Consider the following 26,637-nt stretch of genomic DNA (forward strand, 5'->3'; position numbering starts at 1 on the left):
AGGCTTCCAGTCCCGTGCTTTGCAAAGTATGTGTTGATGGTATCAGGCTGTTCTGGTGCAGCGAATGCACAAGGCAAAGCAAACTCATTTCACTGGTTTTACTCAGTGAAGGGCGTTTGCCTAGGCACCCATCATTCTGGGACTGCTAGCGATGAACTATAGTGAGGAAGCAGAGGATGCAGCAGCATTTTCCAGATTGCTTTTAGAGATGTAGTGCAGTGGTACCTCGGCTCACAAACTTAACCCGTTCCAGGACTCTGGTCGCAACCCAAATTGGTCATGAGCCAAGTCAAATTTCCCCATAAGGTTCAATGTAAATAAGGTTAATCCATTCTGTAACTTTTTTTTTTTAAATCACAAAAATTTGAAGTGGGTGCGCTGGGGGGGGCGGGTGCGATTGCAGGTGCGCTGGGGGGGTGGGCAGGCAGGTGCAATCGTGATCGTCACCCAATGCAGAGTTTGCGACCTGCGGCAATACTTTTCAGAAATTTCTGTTCGCAACCTGATTTGGTCGTGAACTGAGGCATTCGTGAGCCGAGGTACCACTGTATTGGCAAATATACTGTGTGCTTATTCTTACCCAGATTTCTGTGTGTAATTGCTAGCTCAGGAAACAACTATTTAGAAGGTTAACTGAACACAGGGGACATTCATTCCTTAATGCAGCAGCGGGTGGCACAGGGCTTTGGGCCACATGCGCCCCCCTGGCCTTTACTGTATCTCCACTGCTGAAATTTGATGGTGCAGTGGTGACAGAGGGAGCTGTAGGCTTCAAAAGGCGCATGAGGAACATGTGCCTTGTTTTCAAGCAAAATGCTGCTTCTGAAAGTCTCCTGCGAGCATTTTAGGCAATCTATAAATATTTTATATAACCGTCAGAACAACGCTAATCACAAATTGGCTGCCTGGGGAGTGAGGGCAAAGCAAAGGAGTTGCAGGAAGCTGCCTTGGGTGCTGAGGCAAAAAGCAGCAGCTTTAGAATTGCTGGGTCCCACGCCCCCAAATCCCCCAAGGGGCCCCAGGTCTAGGCTCTCACCTACACAGGCATCCTGAAGCCCATGGTTTTCAGTTAACACCCCCCACCCCTGTCCCACCATCACCACCCATGTGCCCTGGCTGGAGTGAACCAACGGAAGGAAGATGATCTTCTGCTCTGCTTCCCCAGCCCACTTAGGATTGTTCTGTAATACATTCCAAGTCCATCACTGTGGAAGGAGCTTGAAATTGTAGCCACCAGAGAAGTTCTTGTGAAATCCTTTGCCCCTGCAGTGCATGGATCATATTATCAAGGTGTTAAGGCTATGGGGTTTCAGATTTGCTATAACTATAGATTTCAACTTACTTATTCAGAATTTGTTCTTTTACTTTTTTTCAGTAGTGTTATTGATTCTACTGAATACAGCCAACCTCCTGGATTTAGTGGCAATTCCCAGGTAAGAAAAGACCCTCGGTATGTGCAAAGTTGGGGAATATGATCAAAGAGATTTCTCTCTCAATCTTAGAGGCTGATCTGAAGTTCTAGTAAGTTGTCAAAGCTAATTTGTGGTTCAAATGAAAAAGTTTAAACCTTTCTAGTACCTTAGATGCATAAATAGATCTTTAAAAGTGTGAACAGTAAAATGGCAGGCATAATTCAGCTCATGTGAGATCCAGAATAGATACGATATCCAGAAAGCCAGTGTGATCCAGCTTCTAGTCCCTATTCAGCCTTAAAATTCACTGGCTGAGTTTGGGCCAGTCACTGAGTTCCAGCCTAACCTACCTCACAGGGTTGTTGTGAGAATAAAATGGAAAGAAGGAAGAAAAGCAGAGTATTTATTTATATACTGTATGTGTATTTTCAATTTATATGCTGCCCCACTGGGTATAGCATGGGTACTCAGACTACGGCCCATGGACCAGATCTGGCTCTCCGTGCCCATTTATCCAGCTCGCCTCAGAGGTTTTGGACTCCCTGTGCACGGGCACGGGCAAACGGTGAAGCAGCGGCTTGCTCGTGCAGAGATCGTTTTGGACTCACTCAGAGAAAACTATCTCCGCGCAAGCAGGCTGGCGCCTCGCTGCACACCCCCCTCAGCCAGCCCACGCCCTCCGCCGGCACCTTTCAGCTGACCCCTGTTGAAAAAGTTTGAGGACCCCTGGGCTATAGTCTGTCTGGATAGCTTACAACGTGTTAAATCTAACAACATAAAACAATGCAAGTACAATATAGCATTCAACCAGAAAGACCAGTAATAATAATAGTAATAACAGTAAAATACATGAATAAATTAACAGAAAACCAAAGTAGAAAAAAGTAGAATGAGTAAATATTAAACCCCAAGGATAGAATATAAGCCAGTAAAATTAATAAAAATATCTCATTTAAAATTGTGTCCTATTGGTAGCAGCATAAAAAATAACATCCTTAATACATAAAAAATCACCTATTAAAATTACTGTTAAACAGGTAAGTCTTTAGTTGGTGCCTAAAAGCCAAAAGAGTAGGTGCCAACTCGACCTCGAGCAGGATTGAATTCCAAAGGTGGGGGGCTGTGCTGGAAAAAGCCCCCCCCCCCTTGCAGACTCCCCCCTCACTTCATTATGGAAAGGAACGCAGAGGAGGCCTTTGGATGAGGACCTCAGTGAATGGGCTGGTTCATGTGGAGAAAGGCACCACATACATACATACATATTAATAATAATAATAATAGTGCAAGAGAGCCTTTGACAGATCCCCCTCATTGTAAAAGAGGAGATAGCAGCCTCAAGAAGCCTTTTTTCATTTTTTTTTCCTTACTTTCTTTATTTCCTTCTCTCCTGGTGCAGTTTTGTCTTGCTTTTGTATCATACAATAGCAAACAAAGAAACAAGCAGAAACGGGTTTCCTCTGCCTCATGTGATGGCATTTGTTGACTGTCTTATCTGACACATGCTGGGCTTTCTGTGAACATCAGTAACACTGTGCCCTAGGTGGATAAAAGGGCCGCTTGGTTCCTCTTCTGTTTGGAATGGATTCTTGAGCACACATGTAATAGTGAAGCTGGAATCTGTCTGTGTCCTGGGCAAGACGCATTCCATTTGTACTTGCACAATGCAAGCATAGTAGGACTTACTCTCAGGCAAACCTGTTCAATACCTTGATGTCAGTGCATGAAACGCAGGGTGGGCCATCCACTAGATCCTGTCAGCTGTACATTAAATCTCTCGATGCATTCATCTTAGGAAACCATACACAGGTGTGTGTAAACTTTTTCAGTTTAAAATTTATATTACTAATTAGAGCTGAGCATCAATAACACTATAATAAACTAGCACTTGGTCACAAAATCGATTTGTAAGAAAGAAGGCTGGAAGAATTCTAGCTTGTCAGGAACAGCTATACATAAGACATATGTAAAGGCCACATATCTGCATGCAACTCAGAGCTGCCTGTGGCACTTAAAAGGGAATGTGAATGAATTCCAGAAGTGTGCTGCTTGCTTCAGTCTGGTTCTGAGACCATTTTGGTTTAAGTACTCGAAACCTTGGAAGGCCGTTTTATTGCTAAGAAAAAATGGCATTGGTAGTAGAATTAGACAGCTGCATATAAGTGAATCTGACTTCCGCATGAATAATTTTTTTAGATTCACAGTAAATGTAGTTGGGATGAACAGTTGGGCAGCATCTGCTGGTTGACTAAGTGTACCTCACACATACCCATTTTAATTTTCTGTTAAATGAAAAAACTTGGAAGATGTGTTGGTTCTATAATATCTGAAATACCTCAACTGTTGTTTATAGATTGACAGTAGTCTCTCTCCAAAGATAGTTGGACAGAACCATCCCTTGTTTCTGAATAGGGTTCCCTTCCTTCTTTTATTCAGACTAAGAAACAGCCATGGTATAACAGTACATTAGCATCGAGAAGGAAGAGACTTACAGCTCATTTTGAGGATCTGGAGCAATGCTACTTTTCCACAAGGATGACTCGTGTATCAGGTAGGATGCCTGTCAGCTGCTGAACGGGATACCATGTCTCTGTGCCGCTTCCAGTTCCCACCGTTCTTCCGTGCAGCTTAGCAGTTTGCCATGCATCCAGGAGAAGTAGTGGTGCTCCAAGCAGCATCCGATGTACCTGTAGCCACACTGTTGCTCTGTTTTGTGGTTTACCTTTTGGCCTGGCGTTGCTACTGTCCTCCCCGCCCTCCATATGCCGAGCTCTGGTTTTGTTTGGTTCCCGCTTCTGCTTTGTCCCCCGTTGTTTAGTCTTACTTGGAAACCACGTTGCTTCTGCCTTTGCAGGATTCCAGACTGTGTTTTCTCTGTCCTTTTAAGCTGCTCCCTCCTCCTCCTCTATTTGGTCTAGGATTTGTATTCTCGGACTTTCACCACTGTGGCTTTCCCTCCTCCCCCTCCCCTTCCTCATCTTCTTCTTTGTCATCTTCTTTCTAGTGTCTAGTGTCTAGTCTGTCTTAATGGCATTAAATATGTTTATGCTATAATTAAAACCTTTATAGAAGGTGCTTTTCTCATCCTGTAGTTTTGCAGGAAATGTTGAATATATAATGGAATAAAAATAGGTTTTCATTCATGGATGGTGATTTTAGATTCAGGTTAGAGAGGGTTCCTTTTGTTTTACTTTTTCTAAAAAGGGGAAAGAAAAGGTATTTGCTGTAAAACAGCAATATTTGCTAATTTCATTACAGGTTGAGGTGAGGCAAAGGCATATTTGTCCCGTTCTTTGTATACAGCAGGGCTTGTCTTCAATATGACTCTCAGGCATCCTGCCCTGTGCTGCTGCTTATTACAGGGTATGTTTGCAGTTCATGATGAGCCACAGAATTTGCTCTTTCCAATCTTGTTCTATGGATTCAAGTAAATTTCGTATGTAAATGAGGTGATAGTTCACTGGAACGAATGAGGAAGGAGCCGTGATAGTCGGGAACTGTATTTACCCTTCCTTACGGTAACTCTGCTCTCTGTACTTGCTACGCCCCTTGTCTAGATGACAGCAGAACCTCCAGCCAGCTGGATGAATTTCAGGAGTGCCTGTCCAAATTCACTCGCTACAATTCTGTCCGACCTTTGGCAACGCTGTCCTATGCTAGCGACCTCTACAATGGTTCCAGCATCGTATCCAGGTAATAAATGTGTGTTTAAAATCGTTGGAGACAGGATGACTACTTAGGAACAAGGAAAGTTCTTTAACCAGCGATCTGTCTTTGGCACCACATTCTGCCTAGATGAGTCTTGTCCCCAGTGTCATCTTTCTTGGTAGCTTTCTGAAGCTTGGAAAATGCGCCACTGCTAATTACAGTATGCCATATGTAGTTCCTAATAAAATATTCAGACTAAATTTTGAAAGATTTGTTTGAGGGTTTTTTACCAGCAAGAAAGCCAGTTCATTAGTCTTTTTCCAGTTCTATATTGTTCTTTTGATCCACATGAATCTCCTGTGTCTTGATGACTGGCAAGTTGTAATCAAAGCAAAAGAAGCTAAGATATCAAGACTCGGTTGCCATGAATCTAGTGATGCTGACAGAATCAACAAACTGTTGGTATTGTCTTCAAATGTTCCCTTTGGCAAAGACTCTGTTCACACTCTCGGGGCAGGCAAAATAAGCCAACGTGGCCTAGTTTCCCGACCAGACATGCTGTTGCGTGCTGGCAGAATCAGCACAAATACCCTCCGCATGGTTTGTAATGCTGTGCAAACCTAATCAGGACAGTTTGTTGGCATAGTTAAATAGCTACCCCAGAACGCTTCAACGGTGTATGGGTTTTGTGTGGCTTGTTAACCATGACGACACGTCACAGTGGCCAAGACCATGTAACAGGACCAGGGGAGCTGCTGAGGGTCTTTATGCTAATCTCCCCAGCATGTGACCAATAGGAGGAAGGCAGTTAACAAGCCAGGGTAGATTATTAACCACCCTGCAATTACGCAAAGGGGATCTAAGTCTGAAACCCAGTCCCTGGGAGACAACCTTGTTGGCCTGCAGTGTTCTGAGCATCTCGCTGATGAATGCTTAAGAGACTTAACAAGTCATAGGGAAATGATAATTGAATATTGTGATCACCTTCAGCAGTAACCCTATCAAAGCATTCAGAGTATTTTCATTGCTAAAGCAGACTTTTAAAAAACCCAACATATCATTTCCATGCGAGTAAAACTGTAGTTGAAGGTTTCTTGATTAGGAAACTCATTTGGCTCAGCCATGTTTCCTCTTACGGATGTTATAAGGATGATAGTCATTGATGGGAACCCACAATCCCTTTGCAAGCCCTCTCCTTTCCAGAGAACCATGTCTTTCCTCCAGCAGCATTGCACATTTATGTATGTATGTATTACATTTTGTATTGCACAATAACCAGAGCTCTCGGGGCAGCAATTTTAAACATTTTAAAAACCTAGAGTGCAGTGTAGCATTTTCCTGCACTCTCCAGTCATCTCTGATTTATCCTATGAACGAATGCCCTCCAAACTGTTCTATGCTTAACAGTTCTGCTCAGCTTTGGGAGCTCAAGGCTGTGTGGAATCCATCCATCTCATAGTTGGCCTTGCTGTTTTTCTGATGGCGGCTCTCCCTAACTTCATTGTGTCAAAAACTAGAGCTGAGTCTTTAACCTATGTGTCGGGAGAAATGTGCCTCAGATTTGCCCAGCCGCCGTTCAGCATAGCTGTGTTCCCCAAGGAAGCTGTGTTGGACCGTGACTCCCCAGCTGGCCGAAGATGGTGGGAGTCATGGCTGAACACATCTGGAAGGCTGCAAGGTGGGAATGGCTGGGCAAGCAAACTGGCTTGAATTTACATATCAGTGGATGACTTTAAGAGCTACTTCACAAAAGATCCTGGCCATGAATGGGAAGGGAACCTTCTCTTAATGCAGCCTAAAATAGCGTTTTGTCCTTTTTGCAGCCACATCACGTTGTTGACACGTATTCAGCTGGTGATCTGCAACAATTCCAAGATCCTTCTCACTTGTAGCATCGTGAATCCAAGTATTGCCTATCTTGTAACTGTGCATTTAGTTCCCTTTTCCTAGGTGTGGAACTTGGCATTTGTCCATATAGAATTTCATTCTGTTGCTTTCAGCCCAGCACTCCAACCTATCCAGATCACCTAGAATCTTGTTTCTGTCTCCCAGGATATTAACCGTCCCACCCAGTTTGGTGTCGCGTGCAGATTTGATAAGCATTCCCTGCACTTCCTCATCCAAAGCATTAATAAAAATGTGGAGGAGCACTGGGCCCAGGGCTGAGCCCTGCGGTACCCACCTGTTACCTCTCCCCCGTTTGCAGAGGTGCCATTGATGAGCACTCTTTGAGTCCAGTTCTGTAGCCACCTGATGGTGGTTCCATTTAGCCCACTTTTAGCTAGTTTGTTGATCAGGCTATCAGGGGGCACTTTGCCAAAAGCTTCGCTGAAGTCCAGAGCATTTCCACAGTCCACCCTGGAGGTTACCTGATCAAACAGGTGTGGGTGGTCTGGGGGGTTTTTTAGCACCACATCCTTTCCCAGGCCTGCAATCTGCTGCGTGCCCCCTCTTTATAAAGGAAAAGGGGTGCCTGGAGTTCTCCCAAGCACTAAGAAGGGCAACTCAAGCTTGCATGCCAAGTGCCAATTTTCATTAAAAATATTTTTTGGTATCCTTTCTCAGGGCAGTGGGGGCTGGTGCAAGCCCCTGTGGGGGGCATAGGGCTGACCTGTGTTGCTCACCCCCGATATAAAGTTTTGGATTACTGGTAACCGTGAGTGCACTGCTGACAACTTGCAGTCTTCCCAGATTTATAAAGCAATTTTATTCAATAGCCGAGCAGTAAAAGTATCAGGGTATTCTGACCCAGAGAAGCAATTCCTGCAGTTTAGCTATTTTTAGTGTTCTTCCACTGAGAAAGCCAGTACTAAAACATTGAAGAGATAAGTAGATGATCTACAGTGTTTATATTAGCCATGAGTTTGCAAAAATGCCTTTGCAGTTAAAATACAAAAGCTGTATGTAAAAAACCATAGCAAAATGGTCCATCATTTCTAAAATCACACTGAAAACTAGGTCTGTAGTTGGTCTGTGATGCCATCGATGCTAGTGAGATGAATTTTGAGACTGGCCAGACCAGTGTCTTCTCAGTGGCTTGCTTCTTACGTAACAACCCCTAGGTTAAGCATGGATTGTTGAATTGTGAGTTATGTGGGAACCCTGCACCATGGTTTAGTCATGAGTTGTTAACTATGAATAATCCAGGGAATGAAGCCATGGTGAGTGCTGGGTTGTTTGTAGTTAACCCATAGTTAAACCCTGGAGCAGGATCCACATGTAATGACAATCCCCAACAATTACCCATAATAAATTCTAAGTCATCATAATGTGAGAATCAGCTTGGTTGGAGAAATCAATACATGTAAAGGATAATCAGTTGTTTGGCATATTTTACAAGGATTTTTAATAAATAGTAGTAGAAATAATTGTTCCATACTACCTGAGGAGTAGAACAAGTTTTGATGCAAATCTGGATTTTTCCATTTTTGACACTGTACAGTTTATTATCTGAAATGCTTGGTTTGGGCCAAAACAAACCCTTTCCCAAACAGGAGAAAAAGTTTTTATTTTGGGGGAAGGATGTTCCATCTCTTCTAGGTTTCATATTTAATATGTTAATAAATGGAACCTGCCACAAATACACAGTTTGGAGTTTTTCTAGTCGGGGTGTTAACCAACCAGCTTGGCAGGCATGACCCTGTTAAGAAGACTCCATCTCTACTTTCCCTGCTTTTAAAAAAATCCTCCCTCATGTGTGAATGGTGCTATTTTGGATCCATAAAGTTTACATGGGAGGGAGGAGTTTGCTGTGAGTATGCAGGATATTCACAGTTGTGTTCAGCACTGGGTAACTCTGAAATCCTTAGCACTGGATGAGGCCAACTTTGCAATGAGACCTGCCTGTCTGTGAAGGAGTTGGCTGGTATGGCAGGCTATACATCTCTTCGCCCCAGACTAGCCAGTGAGGAGTAGTCTGCCTCAAAATCCACTTGATGAAGTTTGCATTTAGAGAACTGGCTGGGCAACCCTAAGAATGATTTCGATGTCTTCTTGAATTGTTTTCTGGTTATCTGCATTTTGATGAGTGAAAATCCTTATTGCAGATTTCGGTGGCATCTCTTATAGTTGTTCCTTGATGGATTAGAAAATAGCTTTATTGTGCATGCTTGAGAGAGTTTTAATTTTTAGGGCTAACATTTGCATACTTTGAATTTGGGAAGCTAATAAATGAAAGCTACTGAACCACCAGTGGGACCTCTCTTATTTAGCTTTAGCTGATCATTTCTAGCTCCTGATAGTTTGAAGATGCCATCTCTTATTAAAGTTTTTAATGCTTCAAAGAAGTCTCCATCTGCGGATAATTAGATGAGTTTTAAACATTCAAACTTAATTAGTAGCCTCTTTAAAGTATATCAAAATGATACAGAGGTGGATCAAAATTTAGGGAAAGTCATCCTTTTCATTCCAAAGGAACAAGAGGATATAATGTTCGATGCACAAACGTTGCTTCCATTATTTGCAAAAATTCCAAAATCCCACATCTGAAACATCTTGCCAGGGTCTATGTGCCATATATTACGTACTACGTGAGCTTCTATGTGGCATCCATCAGAAAAGACTTCCTAAGCTTTTGGTGTGGGGAGGGGTTGAAATAGAACTTCAAAGCTCAGATACAGTTTTCCAATCAGTGGAATCAAGACACCTCAGTTGTGTTGTTTTGTCTTCAGAGAGTTACTTGGTTGCCCAAGGAGGTTGTTCTCTCATTTTTCAGACAGTAGATGCCAACTTTCCCCCCAGAAAGATACCACCATTTGTTTTTATGTGTCTTAAGACCTAGGCTCTCCCAGAAAATCTCCTTCAGACATGGCTCTAAACCAACTTGAATGGTTTTAGAGGTGTCTTTTCTGTTACTGTATGTGGCCAGATGCCTCTATGTTTTTGGGCCATTGTGTTTCTCTGGCCATTACATCAATTTGAATCCCTTTCATCAACTTTAACGTCTCTTATGAGAGAAATATACCATGCAGCAACCTCTCCCAACATGGTGCCTTCCATATAATTTGAATTTTAACTCCCAGTGCCCCCTACTCACCTTCAAGAGAGAGTATTGGATAGCAGCACACACCTTTTCTAGACATTACCAAATAGATGTGATATTCTCAGTCGACATGACCTCTTGGTAAGACGTCCTACCAAAGGTTGTAGGTTGGTAAAGTATTAATCCCATCTAATTTAGAATGAACTCTGGGTGCCACAGCAGAAAACAGGCATTTTGTTAATATGAATTTCTGTTTTCAGTGATTCCTGGAGGGAGGGTGTTTCACCCACCCCAGAAGGACTGGTCCCATGGAAGGATGATGGGCACAGTATTGTTTCTGCCGGCACCAGGCATATGGGAAAACAGATTCAGACCACAGAGCTCAGAGTAGCTTTCTCCAACCTGATGTCTCTCCTCCTCCTGATGTTTTAAACTACAACACCCTGGATTCTTGATGCTCTGGTCATGCTGGTGGAGCTGATGGGAGTGGCAGCCAACGATACCTGGAGGGGACCAGATTGTAGGTGCCTGCTGCAGAGCCTGGTGTTTCCCCCGTCTGTTCCCATCCAGTCTGGGAGTCAGGGCACCTGGATCCCCCCTGGAGGAGCAGTGGTTCCAAAGGAGGCACCTCCCAGTGTAAAGGAGTGCCCTTCAACACTCCCCGCAAACACAAATCCATGGTGCGGCAATTCCTATTATTTCATCTGTATATCATGAGTTAAAGTACACCAATGAGGTCCAGCTCAGAAATAATGATTTCGAGCTTAATAAACCATAGTCTATTAAGGCAGAGATGAGCATTGTGTCCATGTCCGTCCCTGTTTCCCTTGTGTAATAGTTTCTTGTTGCATCTGAAATTGCAACGCTTCATTTAATCTTATACTCCAAGGTATGGTATGAAAGCAGAATCTGATCCAGGTTGCAAATTGTGTCTCGGAATTGAAAATGAAATCAGTTTTCTAGTTCTGAAGGTAATGGAAAATTAGTTTAAAGAAACCCTGATGGGCATGGGGTGGAGGTCATGCTCATTCTCCTGGCCCAGTAAAAACACTGAATTGTGTTCAGGTCTGCCCTAAATTTCACTCTTGGGATCAGGCTGTTGCATGGCTTTATGCAAAAGAGCTCTGCGTGCTGGCACAATGCAGCTTTCCTTAGAGCAGTAGGTGGTGCTGGATGAATCTGAATGGTGCAGTGTGTGTACATTTAGAGCCGGAGTGGCGAGGCCTCAAAGTAGCTTTGACATTTTAGAATGTCTCAAGGAGCAGTAAAAGTTTGCTCCCTTTCCAGCCAGCAGAGGCACATTTATAAGATGGTTCTTAATAATTTCATTAGCTGTCCCCCTGCAATGTCTTTGGTCATCAAACCAGCGCAAGCCATGTCACACAGGCTTGTGTTCATAGTTTCTGTTATGTTCTGTTAAAAATAATGTGCGGCAGTCTATCGAAGTTCTACAGGCATTTAATGCCGATTAAGTATCGGCAGGTTATATAGTCAGTGTATCTACCGAACAAAACCTCCTCAGGTAAGAGGATTTTTAGTTCTTATACCATGGACCTTTACCAGACATGGTAATATTTCTCTTTCAGCAGCAGGAGGCTGAAGGTATAAATTGAATCCAAGCAGATAAATAGCTGCCATCACTTTAGTTATGCCATCACGCAATCCGCAGGGCACGAAACAGTAGCTGACACAGCAGTTCAATTAAGATTGTGGTACAAATAAATCCATTGCGGTGGAGCAGGCTCCTGGTCGCAAAACACTTTTTGAGGCAGAGTGAGTTGACAAGGCAACGCACTACAAGGCAATCAAGTGGACTGCACAATGCAATTCCCGTAGGAAGCATCCACAAATTAATTCTGGAAACATACCTCTCTCCCTTATTTTTTCCACGAAACAGCACTGAAGTGTAATCACCATTATTTCTGTGAGGCATTAATCCATACCTCAGAAGTCTTGTGCATCATGGCTGAAGAGGACAAGTATTTAGCTGGGATTGGCTTGCAGGCACATGGCCTTCGCTGCGTCTGTTTTGAACCAAGTGGTTTAATGACCAAGTGGTTTAATTCAGGTGAACAATGTGTACCACGGGTTGTTGGGGCTGTCTTTTTTTTTCTGATTCTTGTACGCGTCATGGTAGAGGTCCGTGATTTGCAAAGGTTCAGAGGTTTGTTTATGTGCCTAGCAAGGCTCAGAAAGGAAGTGTGCTCAGCTGGCGGTCGCAGGAACAGTCAGACATACAGACTGTTCCACTGAGCTCTGTGTCATGAGACGGTTGTCAGGAGGCGTCTTTAGAGTGAGACAGAGGTGGTGTGAATTGGCCTCAAAGGGGAAGTAGAAGCGGAGGAACATGATCTGCTGTAGGAAAGGACAAGGTGCTCCTTTTGAGCATCACTGCTTCTGGGCATAGCCAAGAAACCGTCGACTAGCTGGCACTGAAGGGAACCGCAAAAGTGTTCTGGACCTTCTAGCACAGTGTTAAGAGACTAACAGTTCCCATCCATTTGGGCAAAATGCCTGCGAAGGCCGATGCTGATCACCAAAGCAACACTAGACCTCTTATTTTTTCAACAGGAAAGGTAGTCAAGGTGGAGGCATCTATCTAGTAAAATGGGATTATTTTGTCTTCTATAGACCCTCAGCCAGTCCGAGTGGCTGTGCAGTTCCCGTGTGTTCAGGCAGCTAATAATAATCCTCAGCAAGCCCAAATAGGATTTTCTCCCAATTAATAAGGCCAGTTCTGGTGTTCCTGCTCATGATTCTCAAAGTGGCTGGCCTTGTGACAGAAACTGTTATAAATCCCAATAACTGAAATGGTTTCATTACTACTGTTTTAAAAAAAATAAAGATTTGGCACTAAAACCTGAAAACATCAAATGTGACTATTTAAAAATTGTAAACAGCCTTGGGTGCCTTGGCAGAAAAGTGGGATGGAAGGTATTAAATAAGACTAATAAATAGTAGGGCTGAGAAGCCACAGATTCCTGTCCTGGGGATGCTGAGCGTGCCCACAGCCAAGAGGGTTGGTCATTCTAGGCTAGGTACACATGCTTTCCCTGCCTGCACCTGTAGGTTAGTGTCCCTTTCTTGAATGGTAACTGCTTAATGAAGCCATCTTGTACATTGTTTGACAAGGGGATTTGAAATCAGCAGAGTCACCATCTCATTGGAAGAGCAGTGTTTTCGCTGCTCTGTCTCAGAGGAGGGACAGAATGCCCCTTTTTTTGGCAAAGGATGGTGGGGGGGGGGGGGAGTCTGCATTTTTTCCAAATGTGGAAAAGGGTTCTGTGAAGGAATCAGATAAACTTCACATGCATACATCCCCCTTTCATATTTGACAAGGATGCTTTGCCTATTGGTAATCGACACTGTTCTGTTTGCAACTTTGATTCTTAATATATTTTCTGGCAGTTTCCAAAAATATCTGCACTTGTAAGACGAATTGCAATGTCCATTATCGGTGACCAGCTCTCTTTTCTGATTTGCAATCCTACTAGGCTGTAGAGAGCAGACCTGTCTCTCACATATTACAGATGGATTTGTCAAATTCTGAAGAGGAGGCGGGAAAGCAGCGGGGTGGGCAGAGGGTTTGGCAATTTCAAGGTTACATAGCAGAGTTCCTCAGGCAGAGAGTGAGAACCAGCCTGACTTTTGGAAAGGGAGGGAATGCAGGGGGTGGGATGGGGCTCCTTGACCCAGTCAAGAAAAGCCAAGTAAAGAAGGCCAAGGTCGACATACCTGGCGTCCCTGCCATCCAGCCTGCAAGCAGCAGGAGCCACCCCGAGGGGTGAGTTGGAAGCTTTGCAGAAAGGAAGGGGATTTTCAGTCTGGATTCAGCTCTTCACACGGACAGATTCTTCTCTCATATTGCAAAGGGAACACTACTCTGGTTTGTACTCTTCTGTAACTTGTTAAGTTTTAAGAAAAGAACTGCACGTCTAAGGTTCTGTTTGGACCTACTGGGAAGGAAAGGGAAAGGAGAGGTGCTCTATGGAGCATTATCCTTGGGTTGAGAGAGGCATGGTGATAACATCACAGACGCCAAGAAAAAGCCGCCACTGCACTGAGCTTCCCTCCTCTCCTTGCAGTCATGTCTGTACTGAATGTGCACTCGGTGTGGGCTTGCTCCATATCATTGGCTGCCTGTGGCATGAGCTGGGGCAGCATGTCATGTTTGGGACGACTGCGTGTGGGATGACATATTTATTGGCAGGTGGGCCTGCATTTATAGTAACATCTAATACTGCAGCAAACCCCGTGGCATGATGGGCACGAAAAAGCGTGCATGTGATGTGAAATGTGATGTGAAAATGGTTGCATCAAATCCTTCAGTAAAACTGACTCAAGTTTTCCTGCATTTTCCTTTCTTTACTCTAATGGTTAGCATTTCCAGCTTAAAAGTTTTGTGCTATTTAAAAGGTGTGTGTGTGTGCGTGCGTGCGTGCGTGCGTGCGCGCTGCCTGCGCGGAGGTGTACTTGGAGTCTTAACTGTAAAAGAAATCAATCAACAGTTCCCTGCAGCTTATTTATTCAACCCGACGGGTCATATCCTCCCCTCCATTTTCATAATATGAGCTGTCAGTGTAGACATTTGGATATGTGGCAGTGTGGAGTGGAACTGAAAAACAGTATCTGAGCATGGCTACGTGACTGTGGGAGAGTTACTGGGGGGAACGTGGTAGGGAATGAGTCCACACAGTCACAGAAATGGAAATAAGCCTCGGGCTCTTTTGGGGTATGCAGATTGCTGGGGAACGTGGGCAAGAGGGTGCTGCACTCATGCCCAAAGGAGCATGACAACTACTTGGACACTGTGTGAACAGAATGCTGGAGTAGATGGACCCTTGGTTGGATCCAGCATTGTTCTTCTTAGGTTCTTCAAATGCTTCATCAGATTCTTAGATCTGGATTTCATGGTTGTGGAAAGAAAATCAGTCACAGTTGTTTATTTTCCCAACCTGCACATGCCATTTAAGTAGCATAACTGCCCTCCTTGGATGTGGGTTGTTGTGATGTCCAAACCTGGCAAGGCTAGGTGGTGTGCAAACCACTCTGTAACTCATGGCCTGTTCTAGGGTTTAAGGGCAGGCTACAAACGCTGGAACTACCCACCTCTGCCAGGTTCAAATGTCACAACAACCTGTAGCAGTTGAGGGTAATTATGTTAATTAGGCATCTCATGACCAATAGACACGGTAAGCCACTGTGGTTCATTCTGTTTCTTTGATTGTGGGAATCCACCCATTGTCTGTGGGAAGGTAGACATGAAGTATGTACATACTGAGATAACTTAATGACCCAAATCAGGTGCGGAATACTCTTGAGCAACCAACTGAGGCTTGCCATGATGTATTTTGTATATTGTTGAAAAATGAAGTATTCTTCCTTTGTATAGCTTGACAAGTTAAATATTTTGATTTATGGTGGTTTATTGGGTAAGGTGTATGGGCAAGAGGAAGGTTTTGTAAACTCTAATGGTAATGTGGAGAAATAGTTTTGATTTCTCTCACATTCAGTCTTTTAACGCTCAAGTTCTTTCTGTTCAGTTTATGAAATAATAACGTGACTTTTGGAATGTTATTGCCAAAAATGTACCAAAATTCTTACCCATCTCTTCTATTAAGATGTTTTGCTGTTCCTAACTCAAATAATGCCTGTAACAGGCAAAGTACGTATGGTAAGAACACGATGACGATGCTAAGCATACGCTCTGTTTACACACTTAAGATGTTAAAAGGCCCTTTTTGTCCATGCTTTTGTTTCTCAGTATTGAGTTTGACCGGGACTGTGACTATTTTGCCATTGCCGGGGTGACAAAGAAGATTAAAGTGTATGAATATGGCACAGTGATCCAGGATGCAGTTGATATTCATTACCCAGAGAATGAAATGACCTGTAATTCCAAAATCAGGTATGTGGGTTGCCCCTTTTCTTTGATTTGGAGGTGCAGGGATGGTGCACTGTCGTCGTCCCCCCCCCCCCGGTCATTGTCGTCCCCGTTCTTGAGGAGGTGCAAGACACCCTATGCAGTGCAGCTTGTTTGCTACCCCTGCAGGCTATTTTTACTGTTTTGCTGTGTGTTTTTGTTGGTCTGGTAATAGGGAAAACTGTACCTCTCTGCACATTGTATAACAGAACTTAAAGTATAATACAAATCTTTTTGCTGTCTTTTTCATACCTTCCTGTGTATGTTCTAGTCTCTTACTTAAATAGACTATATGTACAGTGATATTAGTGATACTCCAGGGGTTCCCACCCTATGTAAATTCCCTATATAAATCCCTCCCACCCTGCAGTGATATTCTAGGGGTTCCCACCCTATCTAAATCCCTCACAGATGCTGTTCTGGGCCTCCAGTGACAGAGCTGGTTCTACCTTCTCTAGCTCCAGACTGCTCTAGGCTTGCTGCATTATCCAGAGCACAGTGAACACCATGTCACTGAGCAGATGAGCTACCTAACATTTAGTCTGTCTTGCTGGGACTGAGTTTCAGCTTAACTACCAGCATTGAGCCTTTACTAGCACTACTTGCTTTCCTTCCTCAGTTATTTCCTCTGTGCCAAAAATTGGATCGTAAGCTTCACTCCAGAAGAACAGGGCTTCTTGTGCTACGTAAAGTGCCGTGCACATTGATGGCACACACTAACCTTTCATCTTTATTTATAAACAGGAAAAGACGAAGCTCTGAATTGATTTTTTTCCTCTGTAGGAATCTGTTCTTGTGTGTGACAGAATGTCCCTAAGTAATTTAATGTTCCTAAGTAATATTAGTTTTTCAAACGATCTCATTTTCATAATTTTCTTAATTTGGTCTTACGCAACCTGATGTTGTCCAGAGGTTTAGTCCCAGCATTCCTGTTGGAAAATTAGAAAGGGTTCAGAGGAGAGCAACAAAAAAGACCCAAGGTTTGGAAACACTGCCCTGCAAGGAGAGACTGAGGGAACTGGGCATGTTCAGCCTTGAGAAGAGAAGACTGAGGAAGGACATGGTATCACTCTATAAGTACCTCCAAGGCTGTCACAAAGAGGAAAGTCAAGATCTAGGACACGAAATAATCAACTCAATTTGCAACAACCCAGATTCAGGCTAGATATCAGGAAAGGTTTCCTCACTGTCGGAGCAGTACAGCAGTGGGACCAGCTGCCTGGAGAGGTGGGGGGCTCTCCCACACTGGAGACATTCTGAAAGAAACTGGGCAGCCCTCTGAGCAGGACGGTATAAACTTGTGTCCTGCAGCAGGAGCAAGTTGGAGCCAATGGCCTTCTTGGCCCCTTCCAGCTTTTACTATTCTGTGATGATGTTACTTCTGGAGGGTGCTAAGTCTGATACACATGGTTTTAAAAAATAGCCTTCCCATGATCACAGTAATTTGGAGGATCTTGTTTAGTACATCTTGTAAATTGGTATATATAAAAAGTTGGGTTTGTCCTGAGATAGTCATGAGCAGGCTGAGGTGTATGATATAAACAGAATTGTTCTTTGATGCAAAATGGCCTGTTTAATCAATCTTTGGAGCCATTCTACATTCTTTGGAAAGAAAGTGGCCTTTTCATTATAGTATGCTTTGAGGTGATGAAGAGAAATCAATAAATGGGAAGTAGATTGTTTTGTCTAGCATGATAATTTGATTTGAAATAAAATAGTATTAAAGTTTTATGGTGTGTGAAGAAACTTAAAACGTGTTAAGGGGCTGCTTAGTGATTACAAACTATAGTATTTTTCATCTGCCAATTTGGATGTTGCCTAACCTTACCTGAGTGGTTCTCAGCCATAATTAAGATGTGCATCAGGATGTGAGCACTCCCATTCTTGAAGGCGCAGCCGTACTTATCCCTCCTTTTCCCAATTATTGGGCCTCCAACAACTTCTCTCCACTTGCTTTGAGCTCTGCAGTAGAGAGGGAAGCCTGTAGCATTTTTGCCTGCTGTCCCTCAGGTACATTCCTTGCTGATGCTCAGCTTCAGGCAGGTGAGAAGCAAGGATGTTCTCAGAGGCGCTGCCAAAAGTGTTTGCACATGAGACCCGTGGCATGGTCCATCTAGCCTGCTGTGGTGAGCTCTGATGCAGGGGCTCTCCCAAATCCTAGGTGGAGAAGTCCCGCCAGCATTGTACAAGAGGCTACCTTTGAAGACTGTTCAAAAACTTCAGTGAGTTTTTTATTGCAACATGTGAAGAGATCCCAGGGGTTGCACCTGGGTTCTCCTGCAACCTGCACATTTCCCCTGCTCCACTTTGCTCCGCCTCCCATCCAGTTGTTTCTTCCTGACTTTGTCAAGGTTGTGGGGAGCATTGCTTCTTTCTATTGTGTGCTCTTCTGAATTTCCTCTAAGTGCAACTGGTTCAGCAAGTATCCCTGCCACACATCTGAACTTGCTTTTCATGTTGGGATTGGACAGAAGCTGTAATTCGCTGAGTTCCTTCATATATTGTTTATAATATATTTAAATGCATTGCTACCAAAATATTATCTTTAGATTTAGAAATTATATGGCAAAATGTATTGCCCCATTTCTAATTTGATCATGTCTGAAAATTCTTCTGTTCCTTTAACCATTTTCTAAGTACTGAAGTGCCTTGATACATTAGCAACTAGCAAATATTTTAAGTGCTCCCCAAAAAAGTGTAAAAAAAACATGAGCAAGCAGATATAAGAGAATTACAAGACCGGTTTGGAAGGGGCTAAAAGACAGGAACATTGTGAGCTCTTGGCAAGTTTTTAATATTCATAGGAACTGCCTGCCCACCTGGGGAATCTGGCTTTTTTTCAGACTCAGACATGTGTTTTCTCTTACTTTCATCTCAGTGTCTCAGCTTGGTCCACCTTTCTACCCCCCCCCCCCCCCAGTGCTTCACATTCTGATTCTGATGCCTTTGCAGCCCAGCCAGTACTGTCCTTGAGATTGAGTGTCCAAAGTCATGGTCTTTCTCACTCCCAGGATACGTTGTACAATGCACACAGTTGGAACATAGAATTTGGGATCTGTGAGCCAAGACAAATTGGAAATTGTAGATCAGGAAGTGGAACAGTTAAACAGTGCAGCACTTGGTATAAGCAAACTGAAATGGACTGGAATGGGGCAAAGCCAATGTTTGGCTTTGGGAATGGCGAACTCCGAAGAAGTGGAGTACCTCTAGTGCTGAGGAAGGACGCAGCACAAGCAGCACGGGCCTATCACACAAAATCCAGTTGGATAGTATCAGTTAGTGGAAAACCTATCAACATAACCATCGTTTGAGGCACTGTTCCAGCCACAGATGCCGAAGAAGAAGAAGAACCTGGACACTTTTGTGCAGGTATTCTAGAGGAAATTGACAGCACGCCAAAACAAAAGATGCTGATTGACTAGGCTGCTTAAGTAGGAAGCAAAGCAGAATAAAATGCTGTGTAGGGCAACTTGGCCTCGAGGGCAGAAACGAAGTGGGAAGCACTGTATGGTAGTTGTCATTGGGATTAAAATAGTGGAAAGGAGCAGGCAGCGAAGCCGCAACCAGACGTTGGATCTCATCAGATCATGAGCAGCAGATGTTTGGTCCTGTGAACAGTAATCCCAGCCGTGACGGCCATGCCAGTGCTCTCATTTTAGTAGGGTAAAGAAGCTTAAGAGGTCATACTTTAGACTGGATCCTTTCATTCCAGTGTGCTATTTTGCTTTCTAGCGGGACTGTTGACACCTCAAGCAAGGATTTTATAGGGGAAGTACAGGGTTTTCAGCACACTTAAAAATGAAGCAATATGTTAAATGTCCTTACGGTAAGGGAAGAACAGCTTCAACTTTTATTACTAATTGCATCTACTGTTTAACATGGCATAATCCAATGAAGCTGACTTTAAAGAAGAATTGGAGGCAGAGAATGATCAGGAAATCAACAGATGAAATTGCCCTAATTAGGCAACAATTAGTACTGATGGATGAATGACTCTGAGCTGTTGCAGTTCTCATCCTGTCCTGCTCTCAGTTGTAGTTTAAAAGAAAATGCTTTCTTATTTGGGGATCATTTCTCTCTTACAGCTGTATCAGCTGGAGCAGTTACCACAAAAACCTCCTGGCCAGCAGTGACTACGAAGGCACCGTCATCTTGTGGGACGGGTTTACGGGGCAACGGTCGAAAGTCTACCAGGTAAAGAAACGGCACTTTTTGGTTCACAAAGAACAGTTACAAGATCCTTGAAAGGAAGGATCTTTTCAGAGCTTTCTCATTTCCTCTTTGTCAGAATGTATTTATAAATGCTGTCATAGTCAATATGAATTCGTGTATCTAAAAATAAGCAAGAATTGGAGAATGAGGACAGGAGCTCTCACTGTCCTGTTAATGTGATAAACATGTGTACCCATTAAAAATGCTTGACGATTAGCATGAACGATCTGTGAACTATGAGTAGGACACTGATGAGAAAAGGTGCAGGCAGCCCCTGGGTTACAAACAAGTTCCATTCCTGAGGAGATGGAAATTGCTGAAGCCCACCCTTGAAATAGGTTCAGCACCTTGAACAGCTCCTCTGAAGTTCAGATCAAAGCCCAGAGTGGGTTCATGGCTCACATGCCATTGGAGTGGCCAGCCGCTGCTGCCTGGTGTAAACATCAAAACCAAATTTCATTCACCACTAGATCCTAAGAACTACCCAGTGCCTTCAATGCATTATTCATTCTGTCTGTCTGTCTGTCTTTCTTTCTTTCATCTCCCTAATATTGACATTTACCAATACAGGGCTGCGATGCCTCACAACTACAGGAAATTAAAAGCTTTTTAGTCATTTTCATCCATTTATTAAGGCTTTATTAGAATAATCATATGTACACTAATAAATTGTTCCAATGAATCAGTGGCTGGTAGATACTTACAGATTAAAATAGGGGAATAACTACTGTGCATGGGCTGCAGCCAGTGGGAAATTAGCATGCTTAGGATTGCTGTTTCAGCCTGCTGCTTGTCGCACGTGGCTGCAGTGCTTATCCAGGAGTACAAGGGTATGTTTGATCTTGGTTGAGGAGCTTAATAGACAAAAGGTATGGGACATGCATTGGATTGTTTCTTCAGTTACTTGGCCATGCTGTTCCATGCTCTGGTGATTTACATTGTCCTTTTCTAGATTAAAAACTCTTTTCACTGGAATGTTTCTATGTAGGTTGAACTAAATATACGTGCCCAGTGTTCAGAGAAGAGTTGTTGAAATGGATTTGTTAGTAAAAGTTAAATAGAGTTTCTCTAGCTCTGGGAATACTGCTGTCTAAGGGGCAACATATTGCTTAGCATGAGCCCCCAAGAGGTTAATGTATTCATTTCTAGGCAAAATCTACATATTTAGTATTTGACAATTTTTCTGTTAAGAAAAGAATAAAGCCCACTGGGAAGCAATAATAAGCCAAAGCACAGACTGTAATAACAATCTGAGCTCCTCATCTTTCAGGATGCAAAGACGGGTAGTTGGAAAAAGGGAAAGAAGAAGCTTGGTATCAGTTCTTTCTCTGAGGGGTTCCTTCAAACAGAGCACACGATTTGTCTGGGTGGGAAAAGACAGCAGTTATCATTATTTAAGATTCACCTGATTCTCATGTAACAACAACTTTGAGTATGGACCCTCAGTCAATTCTGGCTTGTCATTGAATTGTGGGTTATCTTTAAATATAAACCCTGCACTATGGTTTAACTTTTAGTTGTAGAGTATGCGCAACCCAGGAAAAGAAACCTTGGCTTCTTGTTTGGTTGCGAACTCAGGGCTATTTGTAATTAACAACCAACAGGGTTTTAAAATACAAAATTTATTTTTTATTGAGTGTTACAAAAATGAAACCAAACCACACCTTTCAAAAAGGAATAAAATAAACTAAAACATTACATTTTTTGGATAAAATTTAGAAAGATCCCTCAAAGATTTAGAAAGATCCATAGTGACACACATGTACTCTGCTCTCTGTGTAAGTAGTTTATAACAAAATATTTTCCATTCCTAAAAATAAGTATGCATAAACATACGTCACCACAAATATAATATTTATCCATTTGTAGATTATACTGAAATACCACATATTCAAAAATTGAAATGTTCATTAAATTCTCCTCTCATTGTTATTACAAGTGGTCATTTATCCTTCTAGTGTTCTAGCAGTAGCTTTGTAGCAGTCAGGGGGGCTCAGAAAATCAGTTTGCATGGCCTTTGCATTACATTCCAAGAGATGAATAAGTCATTCAAAAGGACATCTTTAAATATTAAATAACTTTCCATCACAATATGTAGCCAAGTTATTACCTTCTCCCAAAAGAAATTTCCCTTTGGGTGTTGCTGAAACATACAAAGAGAAGAAGCATTAGCAGTATTACACCTCCAACAACTGACCAATTTAATTAAGCTCTTATCAAAGGGATGTCATAGTGTCCAGAATACTTAAAACATCAGTTTTTGCTGAATTAAGCCTAGCCTAAGATTCATTGTCCTTTCCGGAATAGATGTCAGTGAAATTCTCCATTGATTGGGCAAAGTGAGCTTCTCCACGTTTGTTTTTCATTCTAGGTTGAGGCCATGTGTTATCACCTTTATTCACCAGTAACATACATAAACTGTAGGGTGATGTAGCCGTTTAGACTCAGTCCATACTTAAAAGAACACAGGCAGCTCTGAAGCTGTAAAAGCAGCAGGGCCAAACCTAGATTCTAACAGATGTTTGAGTTCATACAGCAATAGCTGGTGATCTATAATTAGCATGCAAAGTGGAAAATGACAAAAACCTATCTATCTTCAGGACCAACAAGCTGATCTAACATGTCGATCAGCCAAGTCTGCCAAATAGACATTTAAATCTGAATTTCCCCATAGAGTTCATTTTGCATGTGCAACCATGTCAAACAGCCGCTGATGTGAAAATATATGCCACAGCTCTCTTGCTGCCACAACTGGAGGGGGCATGTTACCTATTTTGTTGCGACAAGAGCCTGGTGCAGGAATAGGATCCAGAAATGAAGACCAAGGAGAGAGAAGTGGGGAAGACAAGAATCTAGTGCAAGTCAACAACAGCATAAGGAAAGCTCAGGGAGTCCAAATTGACCCTCTTGGACTGAAAGTTGCATCCTTTTTGAGGATGTTCATGGTGGAATGGAACCCTATATATATTTACAAAACAAAACATTGCGTTTCTGAAAATACTTGTAAAATATAAATAACGGAATACCATATCAAAAATAAATAATTTGAGGTGTTACAATGCATAGTTAAACCACAATGTACAGTTTGTGAATAAAGACAATCTGCAATTTGACCAACAGCCCACAATTCAAATGCAGCCCATTCTCAGTCCATACTCTGGGTTGTTGCTTTGTTGGACCAGATCAAAATAGAGCTTCATTCCTATTAATTTTAGCAAAATGTCATGTTTTTCAGTATTCATTTGCTTATGTTTAAGAAGTAGGTTGATTCTGTTCCTTTCTCTCGTAACAGGAACATGAGAAAAGATGCTGGAGTGTGGACTTTAATCTAATGGACCCCAAACTCTTGGCTTCAGGCTCTGATGATGCAAAAGGTACGATGTTTTCCCCTAATTACCATTCCAAGATTAATTTCATATTGGCTGCATTTGCACATCATAATAAGCCAAAAGCCATGCTTGTTGCTCCAGCATGCTTATCGTTACCAAATGTGTTCCTGTAGCTGTGTGTGCAGCCCGCATGTTGTCAAGATACGCATCTGCTAAGGGTTTTGCTTTGCTTTTTACTTTGGCGATAGGATAGGGTTGGGGTTACAGTACACACTGACTGGGTTCTCAGCACACAGCCAGCAACCCATGATTGTCATCAGTAATTCTTGGTCACAGTGTTCAAATCCAATGGAGGCAGTTTACCATTGTGACTTACCATGTTTGAGAACCATGGTAAGAAAAGCAGTCTCAAGGGTGCTGCTTTCAAGAGGGTTTTGCCAAGTGGCTACCCAAAGTCATGGCTGACAACTGCCCCTCAGGGGTCCCTTCTGCCTCCTGCCTGTGAGACCTGCTCTGGGGCAGAAGGTGGGAGCTGGCAGTCAGCTCGGCTGCATGGCTTCGGTCCCGGAGCAGCCTGCTTCTGCTTGGAAGTTAGCTGCTGAGACAGGAGCTGGCTTGTTGGGGATGCTGCAAGAATCTCAGCTAGTACTGTGTCCCTGCTCACATCCCTTACCTGTGAGTAAGTCACTCAGGTGAGCACCAGGAGAACAGGCCATGGGTTGTCTGTGGGGGGCTGGGGCAGTCCCATTTTCTGTGATTGGTTCGTTGCAGTTTGCAGACGAGGAATATGGCTTGCCTGGTTCCTCCTTCTTTGTGGTCTTTGTGCATCATACATATGGGCTCTGTGCCTGTGAAGGTCTTGCTGCGTAGGCAGATTTCCTTGATAGACTGATGGGACCCTCCCCCAGTATATCTAGGATGGTCCCTGGCCACCAACCATTGTTGTGGGTGCCTCTGGAATTGCACTGCATCGCTCTGATTCTTCTTCTTTTTTCTGCCTACAGTTTTCTCTCCCTTTTTGTTTCACTTATCATACCAAGGAACAAAACAAACAGAAAACATTCTATTTGCCAGTCTTTTTCTCCCCCCAACTTGCTTTCTTTCCCGATAGCACTCAAGGCACTGTTTCAGAAATGTATGCACTGTGGGAGCAAGCTCCCCGATCCCCATCTGCACCGACAGCAGCCTCATCAAAGGGGCACCAGGATCAACTTTGCCCACTGGGCCTGGACCTGGGCTTGGCCACTTCGCTCTCGAGGACAGGATTTGCAACTCCCTGCCTTGCATACCGTCTCAGCTCCCCCCTGAGAGCTCTGTCGCGTCGGTCTCTTCTCGCCTCACTACAACCCAGGCCAGTCTCCTCTATTCTGCGCCATGCCACCTTTGCTGCCACCCCGCCCTGCCCTTGTTCTCCAGTGCCATCATACCCCACCTCCGATCAGTCTCGCTGTCAGGACTGACCTGAGTTGCTGCTCTGCCTGGATCCCGTGTGCCAGTGGGCCAACCCCACCACGTCATTGATCAAGCTGAGGGTGCGGGGAGACTGTATGATGAACCTTGAGATCTACCACCCACACCAAGATGCAGGGATGATGACCATCCTGAACACTGCCAGGCGGAGCACAGTTGGGCACTCGCCACCGAGCTGATCTGCCCCCTACCGCCTCAGCTTCCTCCCAGCTCAAGACTGAGACCGGACTTTCCTGCCTCAGCTACAGGGTTTATATGACCAACTTAGGTCCAGTTCCATCTGAGATCCACATCCACAAGTGGGAACGGTCAAGGGTTTGATGGAGACGCATTCCTCCTCCTCTGGACGGGGACACACTTCTATCTCTTCCAACCATTCCTGGGCATCCCAAGGGTGCTTTGCAGAGATGAGACAACTTGCATCCTCATCAGCCCATGGTGTAGGCAGCCATGGTTTGCATATCCGCTCTGAATGTTGAACAGAATGTTTATCTGCCTCCCATCAGACCGGACCTTGACTCCATGGACCTGAGGGATCAACACCCTGTGCCTCTTACCTTGGTTCAGTGGTGGAACAAGCCACACACCTACAAGTGAACGTCCAAGTGATCCAGGGATGTGGCTTGAAAGCTTTTTATGAGGAACATATATGACTGAATGGACTGCATTTTCCACCTTTGCTGAGCAGGAATCCTTCAGACTAAACCGGTGCTCTGTTGAACACAGAGCTTGGCTTCCTGCCCATTCTGCTCGGGGAGATGGCTGTCTCAGTGGCCCTCCATGCTGGCATCCCCTTCATGACTTCTGCAAGTCATCCACATAGTGCACACAAATGGTGTTTGTCAAACATTCTTGGCTCAACGTATATCCCAAATAAGACTGTTGCTGGAATACAGGAATCCTATCTGCCGTTCTCTGCTTAGGGCATCTTCCCACTTGCAACTCTGGCTGCACAAAGACCACGAAGAAGAAAGTCAGGTTGCTTCTCCGTATCTGTTGTTCTTTGAGTGGTCTTTGTGCATTCACACAGCCCACCCACCGCCCCCAGATCAGTGCCACTCAGCTACTACATATTGCAGCGCCTCGATGTTGTCATCACTGACCTTCCCTTTGTGGGAAGGAAGTGGGTGGGAACCCCTCCTAGATATTCTGGTCATGAGCTCTTTCCAACAATAGGCCTCACGCTGGTGAAGAGCCCCTGTCTGTGGTGCACAGATGACCACTCAAAGAACAATAGTTACAGGGAAGAACCTGACTTTCTTGCCTGGTTGACATGATATGCAATTGAGGGAAGTCTGTGGTTTGTTTAGTTTTCTCCAGGGTCTCTTAGCTATTTAGATAACCCTATGTAAAGGGGAGAACTGGTAAGGCACTTAGGAAAAGGCCACATGGAAAATCTGTAAAGTGATTCAATAAATGGCCAAGGCTTCATTACTAAAAAGACCACACATCTTTAAGCCTGGTAAAAATGTAAAATTCCTGGTGACGTAGCGTTGGTTAAGATGCCCTTGGTTTGTGTGACCGCTTCCATATCCTCACAAGTCCCTCCCTCTCTCCCATACTTTTAAGATGTTGTCATAAGTGCTGGATGCAAATCAGATTGTCTGATTCAAACCATGATTACAGGGAAATCCCAGTTTGTATTAACCTTGGTTAGCATCAGGT

At 43.7% G+C, this 26,637-nt stretch overlaps 1 protein-coding gene across 4 annotated transcripts in view; it reads left to right on the forward strand.

Moving 5' to 3' along the window:
• The window catches only part of COP1 (COP1 E3 ubiquitin ligase), a 125,028-nt gene that overhangs the window by 37,325 nt on the left and 61,066 nt on the right, over nucleotides 1-26,637 (forward strand). For all 4 annotated transcript variants that reach the window (XM_044439311.1, XM_044439312.1, XM_044439313.1 and 1 more), the window contains 6 exons: nucleotides 1,376-1,433; nucleotides 3,846-3,960; nucleotides 4,967-5,102; nucleotides 15,803-15,946; nucleotides 20,047-20,155; nucleotides 23,466-23,547. In XM_044439311.1, the coding sequence (XP_044295246.1) occupies nucleotides 1,376-1,433; nucleotides 3,846-3,960; nucleotides 4,967-5,102; nucleotides 15,803-15,946; nucleotides 20,047-20,155; nucleotides 23,466-23,547 (644 nt within the window). The remainder of the gene's footprint in view (nucleotides 1-1,375; nucleotides 1,434-3,845; nucleotides 3,961-4,966; nucleotides 5,103-15,802; nucleotides 15,947-20,046; nucleotides 20,156-23,465; nucleotides 23,548-26,637) is intronic.

Source organism: Varanus komodoensis, unplaced genomic scaffold, assembly GCF_004798865.1.
Source record: "Varanus komodoensis strain SLA01 unplaced genomic scaffold, ASM479886v1 scaffold34_1, whole genome shotgun sequence".
NCBI lineage: Eukaryota > Metazoa > Chordata > Lepidosauria > Squamata > Varanidae > Varanus > Varanus komodoensis.